At 34.6% G+C, this 7,304-nt stretch overlaps 1 protein-coding gene across 1 annotated transcript; it reads left to right on the top strand.

The window, feature by feature from the left end:
• LOC109825667 (pyruvate dehydrogenase E1 component subunit beta-1, mitochondrial-like) lies at window positions 482–6,179 on the top strand. Its single transcript, XM_020392532.1, has 15 exons — window positions 482–534; window positions 617–679; window positions 767–844; window positions 1,821–1,901; window positions 1,987–2,013; window positions 2,396–2,458; window positions 2,556–2,642; window positions 3,437–3,562; window positions 4,056–4,189; window positions 4,276–4,348; window positions 4,426–4,491; window positions 4,698–4,736; window positions 4,830–4,954; window positions 5,746–5,860; window positions 5,945–6,179. Exons 2-15 carry the CDS (start codon window positions 629–631, stop codon window positions 6,011–6,013), a joined length of 1,134 nt encoding a protein of 377 aa, XP_020248121.1. The 5' UTR covers window positions 482–534; window positions 617–628; the 3' UTR covers window positions 6,014–6,179.

Below are 7,304 nucleotides of genomic sequence, written 5' to 3'. Positions count from 1 at the left end.
TGTGAAGTCAAACCTCATGGATTATAATCTACCAAAAAGTAACTTAGGGAATCCCAAACATTTTTTTTTGGTGGATTATAATTCAAAACATTCTACTTGTCAAACATGTAAAAATAAATTATTAATCCACTTTGACCATTTGCCAAACATGCTCTTAAAAATAAGTATAATTAACCAAAAAAAAGTGTATAATTGCCACTCTAATAAGATCACATCATTAGTTGTAACACTAATCATTTTTCACTACTTTTCTTTTATCGAAAGAATTCATAAAACCAGTTAAGCTACTTTTAATAAGCTGACCATGTATAATTTAAAAAAATTAAATTATCTAAACTTGGGCCTTCAACTTCTATACTTCAGAGCAACGTATAGTTTCCAAGTGCTTCTCACTAAATTTAGGCAAAAAAAAAAAGAACACGTGTCGACACGTGACAGTTGCTATATATAAGCTGCGACGAGAGCCCAAGAGAGCAAGCGCAAAGAAGTAGGATCGCACTTTTTTGTAGTCATCTCATATACAGTTATTACAAGGTACATAGCTTGCAATTTCTCCTAAAGTTTGTAACTTTATTAAAGTGGTATTAAAAAAATATTATCTTCTTTCAATCTCAAGCTAGAAGAGATCATGTTGGGAGTCGTGAGGAGAAAGATCGGATGCGGAATCCTAAGATTTCCGGTATTTTATTTTTATTTTTCATAAGATTTTGTTCTATATGGTTTTTTGAAATTTGATTGAAAATTGTGTTTTTTGTTCTTTTTGAAGATTTTTGGGCAGAAATTGGAGGGTTTTCAGCCGATGGGATCAATTTTACCAAGGAATTACTCAAGTGCAGCGAAGGAGGTAGTACATTATATTATTCGGAAAAAAGTTTATAGGCTTTTAATATTTCAGTGATTAAATGGGTATTGTGTCTGAAAAAAAGGTTTTTCATTCAAGTTTTTTTTTTTTTTTTTTTGCACTATAGTATTTGTATTTAATCTTGTGATATGTTTTTGCCAAAAAAAAGGGGAAAAAAATGATTTGTCGTATGTGAAGTTATATGTCAAGATGTGGTAATTTATTAGGAATTTTTTGATATCAGTCCTTTAAATCTTTAAATTTTAAAATTTGTCCCTCAAATCATTGAACTTGCTAGTCGGTCTCGCAATTCGTATATCTTGCTACTACTTCTTGAATGGGGAGACTAGCCGTACTGGGGAACCTAATAACGATTTCAGGGACTAAGTTTGGAACAACTTATAAGTGTAGAACTTAATAGCATTGTACTGATTTGAGGGACTAGTGTCAAAATACCAGAGATTTAAGGGATTAATATTGAGAAAAACAATATTCATTGTACATTGCTACCATCATTATGATTGAGAATTAAAGAATTTGCTTTTCCCTCGTGATAAATAAAAAGAATGAGATGATTTATACAGGATATCAGTTCATACATTAATGTGAACTAATTCATTGTTCTTCTCTGCATTTATGTTCATACTTGCAAAAAGTTGGTAATTGATGCAAATGTTTTCAGTGAAATTTGCTTTCTTTTATGTTGAGAGTCAAATTATGTTATTTTAATATCATGAGAATACTGTTATTAGAATCTTGCCAGCAACTTCTAGATACAAAATTTCCACAACAATTTCAAACACCATAATCAATCAGAAGTAGGACATAATCTAGATCTTTTAGTGGAAAAGAATATATAGCGTATTGGAACTAGCTTTTTTCTTAGAGATTAACAATGATGAAATTTTGATTAATATTGTCAAAACAAAGTTTGCATGTTCAAGTTGAACCTAATTCACTCCATGTCCATACCGTGCAGATGACAGTACGTGATGCCCTGAACTCTGCACTCGACGAGGAGTTGGCTGCTGATCCTAAAGTTGTTGTCATGGGTGAAGAGGTGATTATATGGAAAGAAGTTTTTTTTTTTTTTTTGAAACTTTATATAATGTTCTATGTAACTAATGATCTTCATTATGTTTCAGGTAGCAGAGTATCAAGGTGCATATAAGGTTTGCGAATCATAATAATCTGAAGGGTGAAGTTGCGCATAGACCACCTGTAGTACCGCTGTTTTCTGAATTTACTAGCCCTGTAGTTTGGCTATATCAGATGAACCCCTGGGTTAAAATTTTCTGACTCTTTTACCCTTGGTGAAATTTTGGAAGATATTGCCCCTAGGTGAATTTAGTGAGTCTAAATGAGGGTAAAAGAGTCAAAAACAACTTTACCAAGAAGCTGAAATAATGAAACCACATGGATAGTAAGTTCAAAACGGCGATATTGCAGGGTCTATGTGCAATTAACCCTAATCTAAAACTCAAATTATAATTTACTAAAAAAATGTGAATTCTCTCCTTTCATGTAACATAAGCTCTTACATCTCTTTTGTAGGTCACTAGGGGTCTTCTTGATAAGTATGGGCCTGAGAGAATTCTCGATACTCCGATCACAGAGGTTTGCTCATAAATCTGTTTAAATATTTATCTTGTTCTTTATAATTTACACTAAATTTTGGGTTTTATAACTTACGTGTTCATGGATCAACGTGCAGGCCGGATTGGCTGGCATTGGAGTTGGAGCAGCATATTATGGTCTGAGACCGGTTGTGGAATTTATGACAATTAATTTTGCTCTGCAGGTTTGTTTTCTATTTGCAATTTCTGACTTTTTGTAAAGAAAATGAGCATGGGGTGGTGAATACATACAATTTCTGGATTTTCCGGGCTCCATGCAGTTTAGGCTTGGGAATTTGCTCCATTCAGGATCAGCACTTTTTAGTGAAATAATTTTCTTGTACTTTTCAAATATGAAATCGTAGATGTCTACTTTTTTTCCTTTATAACTTAAATTCAGGAATGTATTGACTTTTGTTAGTTGCTTCTAAATTGATACCCTTAAATTCAACTTTTAACTATAAGCAACTTAGAAATCTTATACCACTGAAACAGTTATGTCATTCTACTAAATTTGACGAAATATAAATCTTCAGAAGAATTAGATAATTTTTCCCATATGATAATATTGTTATTTGAAAATAGTAATAGAAGTATCAGCTATTCACATAATAAATAAGAAAATTCCGGCTCTTATTGTAGCCAATTTATTGAGAAGGATTCTGTGACAGCATATAACCATTGATGTGGAAAGAAAATTGACTAACATCAGAAACAAGACTATCCAAGTTTTGACATATTTCATACATATTAGAAACTAAAAGATCGTGTTATTTAAAAAAAAAGAACTAAAAGGTTGTCCAAATAAAATTTGTACAATTGCGCAAACTGTTGCAGAGAAGATTTACGATTGACATGTGCTAGTGCCATTATTATCTACTCATATCTTTTGCATTCAACACCAATGACATGATTCTTTCATAAGTTGAGCGTTCAACATTTGTTCTTACCTTTTTTATTTGCTATAAACATAATGCAGGCAATTGATCACATATTAAATTCTGCTGCAAAAGCACATTACATGTCAGCAGGTCAAATATCTGCGCCTATTGTTTTCAGAGGTCCGAATGGTTCTGCTGCTGGAGTCGGTGCCCAACACTCACATGTATGAATCCCTGAACCATCACTCTCTAGACTTTGATCCTCATGCTTTTAATTATGTATATATGAAGTATATAGATTTCAACAGTGAACACTACATTCAAAAAAATGATCCTGTTGCTGTCTCTGGGATTAAATAATCAAGATTAACAATTAATTCAAAGGGTAAATTCCATAAAACCCCACTGAATTTGGGTGGTTCTGAACGAAATCCCCTGAACTATGTAAAGCACAGAAAACCCCTTTTTATTTTGTAAATCACAGAACCCTTGAACTTTGAAAACTATACCAAACCCCTTGAACTATTGATAATTCTTATGAACGATGTTAACGAGCAGAGTAAAAAAAGTTAAACTACATTTTTTTTTACTTCTTTACCTACCCTTGCTCTAAAGAGGCATTGTAAATATTATATTTGGAAGATGGGGGTAAATTGTTCATCAAAAAAGACATATTTAAAACATGGAGGCAAGTCTCACCGCTTGCATAATTTTCAGTGTTTTGCGGCTTGGTATGGAAATATTCCTGGTTTGAAAGTCCTTGCTCCATATTCATCCGAAGATGCTCGTGGCCTGCTAAAAGCAGCTATTAGAGACCCTGATCCCGTTGTTTTCCTCGAGAATGAAATTCTGTGAGTAAATCCTGACAGTATTTATTTTGAACAATGAAACTAAGTAACCATTAGCTTTTCTGAAGAAAATACTTTTAATTTTTCAGATATGGACAGTCTTTTCCAGTTTCAGAAGAGGTTCTTGATTCCAGTTTCTGCCTTCCAATAGGGAAGGCAAAGGTATTGATTCCTTGAAGACCAAAGCATGTATGTTTTTTTGTGTGTTTTTTTAATGTCTTTATATTTTTTGCTGGCAGATTGAGCGAAAAGGAGAAGACGTTACGATTGTTGCTTACTCGAAAATGGTTGACTTTTCTCTCCAGGTTTGTGAAATTGAGTCATAATATGTACATAATTTTTTCTTAGTCTAGGCAGTAAAAGCCAAGATTTTTCTACAAATTATTACGTTGTTACTCATTTTCATCAAGTCTGCTACGTTGTTAGCCAATGCTTATATCCGAGTAGAAATCTGTGGCTCACGTTAATTAACTGTTCTCTGAATTTGATTCAACACTAAATTTTGTTTCAGGCTGCAGAATTACTTTCCAAAGAAGGGATTAGTGCTGAGGTATATAGTTTCTACTGGAACCAAATCTCAATTTACCAAATTTGAGTAAACAATATCAATTCAGTCAGTAAAGCAAAATGATTTATGTAACAGGTCATTAATCTTCGTTCAATAAGGCCTCTAGACCGAGTTACTATCATTGATTCTGTTCGAAAAACCAGCAGACTCGTAACGGTTGAAGAAGCTTTTCCTCAGCATGGTGTAGGCGCTGAAATCTGGTAAATATTGGTCAAGAAGCCATTTTCTAGAAAGTAATTTAACATTTTAATTTTAATCCCTCCTGCTTACTGTCTTTTTAATCCTCATGCCACCAGTGTGCACGTGCAAAACCAGAAACAATGACGACAATAAAGCCTCTATCCCAAACCTTTTGGCGTCAGCTACATGAATCCTATTTTAACTCTCCTCCTCTACTAAGTTAGTCATACCATATACATTGTCATAGGCATACATGTGAGAATATCCACATTCATTTACTTTAAGTGTGGTTCTATTTTAGCAAAGACATGACATGAGATTTTGTGAAACTCATACAAGTCCACACACATACATATATGGGTAAATTTAACATTATCCCCCTAAAGTTTGGTCATTATGAGGTAACCCCTTAAAGCCTTCAAAAAAGAAAATCGTTTTCAACTTTTTCAACATACCCTCTAATTGTGTATTCCCCATCTTTTTTAATAATAAAAAAAACCCATGAAAATTTTGATAAAATTTCAGAATAAACCCCACGATGCTGATAGGAGGGAATGTTGGAAAAATTGCAATTGTTTGGCGAGTTTCGTGATAAGCCCCAAAGGTTAAGGGGTTAAGCGAAATTTATAAAGTTTAGGGGGTTATCTTTCAGCGGAACTGTAGGGGGTTATGTGAAATTTACCCATCATAAATTGTTGGATCAACCAATAGGGCTCTTATGAGCCAAATAATTGCTTATTCAAACCAATTTTTCTAATTCGAAACCAATTTGTTTTCTCGTATCTGATTTCAAACTTAATTTCTTGAACAGCGCTTCTGTCGTCGAGGAAAGCTTCGACTATCTTGATGCTCCTGTTGAGAGGATCTCCGCTGCTGACGTTCCAATGCCTTACGCCGCAAATCTAGAGCGCATGGCAGTTCCTCAGGTCATCATTCTGCCATTATCACTTCAAACCAATAAAAATTCCGCGTTAAACAACATTTCCAACCTTCAAATTCTTTTGTTGCAGGTTGAGGACATTGTTCGAGCTGCAAAAAGAGCATGCTACCGATCAGTTCCCGAGGCCCCAAGCTCTTAATTCAGACAGAGTTTCCTGCTACTTTTCATTTTGTTCTGTTCTATCATATTCATAACCCTCTTCATTGGGCTTCATGAAATTTTCTAATAATGAAATAACATATGATTTGCTGTAATGATTCTTATTTCAAACTTCATTTGGACAGTTATGTAAAATTGCTGAATTAGTTAGGATCTTTGACATCTTAGCCCTTAAAACTGGCTTAAATTGTCTTGAGTAAAATGGTTGGCATGCACAGGAAAATAGTTGCACAAAATTTGCACATTAATAATGCCGGAGAACACCAACAAACTGCACTTTGGTAGCTTGTGAAGCTGAATTGTTTTTAAAAATACAACTGATGTGATGACAATAACTTGTATTTATTATGAAATTATAGCTTTTGTGGACCTTGAGCCGTAGTCTACGAGCTCCATTTAATATGGTCAGAGGATGAGAAGAAATGCAATGAAAGCGTTTCATCATTTTTTAGTTTTTTTAAGAAATGAAAACCAATAATTAAAAAAAATAAAAAAGAAAAAGGAGGAAGAAGAAGAAGAAGAAGAAAATGTTCTCCAGATATGGATAAATTTTTTATTGAGAACATTTCTATGCTTTCTATATGATTATATAAATATACTGTACAGTTACCGAAAGGTGATTTTCGAATACTCATCATACATGACATATTAAAAATTTTGATATACATGTCACTAGTGTCTATTGCACACTACTGTTGCTATAACTGTGCTAATTAACAAATGAATGTATTTGTTGATGTCTGATATCACACAGTCGAGGGGGTTGAGGAGTTGTTGAGTCGTTGAGAGGTTGAACCGTCGAGGGGGGCTGCTTCCTACTTCGACTTTATGTCTGGTTCTTAGAGCTCGGGGCGGACGGACCACCTACACATACAAGAATCGTGGGAGTACGGTACTTGTTTCCCCTGTGGTACCTCCGACGGTCAAGTCGGCTAGCAGACTTGAGTGAGGTGAAGGAAGAACGATGTATTCTCCCGAAAAATATGTTATTTAGAGAGTTTATGTTTATTGTAAGAAAATCCGAACCTGTTTTTATGACTAATGATGTCTGTATTTATAGAGGATACTAAGTGCAGAATAGACACTTCGTGAGTGTGCGGTCTAAGATGGTGGTGAGGGGTGAGCTGGAGGCTGAGTCACCCTCTGCTCTATACGTGTCGATTTGTGAGTGATGGAAGGTCACTTCAGTGATATGGGGAACCAGCAGCCGCGAGGCTTGTCAATGAGCGGCGAGGAGTCACTTCAGTGGCGTGGGGAACCCACAGCCATCG

This window comes from Asparagus officinalis, chromosome 10 (genome assembly GCF_001876935.1).
Source record: "Asparagus officinalis chromosome 10, Aspof.V1, whole genome shotgun sequence".
Lineage (NCBI taxonomy): Eukaryota > Viridiplantae > Streptophyta > Magnoliopsida > Asparagales > Asparagaceae > Asparagus > Asparagus officinalis.
The sequence above is the reverse complement of the archived record's forward strand: the minus strand, read 5'-3'. Positions and strand labels throughout refer to the sequence as shown.

Excerpts from the sequence above, each read along its gene's own strand:
- LOC109825667 (XM_020392532.1), top strand. The coding sequence starts at position 629 with ATGTTGGGAGTCGTGAGGAGAAAGATCGGATGCGGAATCCTAAGATTT. Across the intron at positions 1,902-1,986 it reads TTGTTGTCATGGGTGAAGAG|GTAGCAGAGTATCAAGGTGC; the intron begins GTGATTATATGG and ends ATTATGTTTCAG. Across the intron at positions 4,492-4,697 it reads TGGTTGACTTTTCTCTCCAG|GCTGCAGAATTACTTTCCAA; the intron begins GTTTGTGAAATT and ends ATTTTGTTTCAG.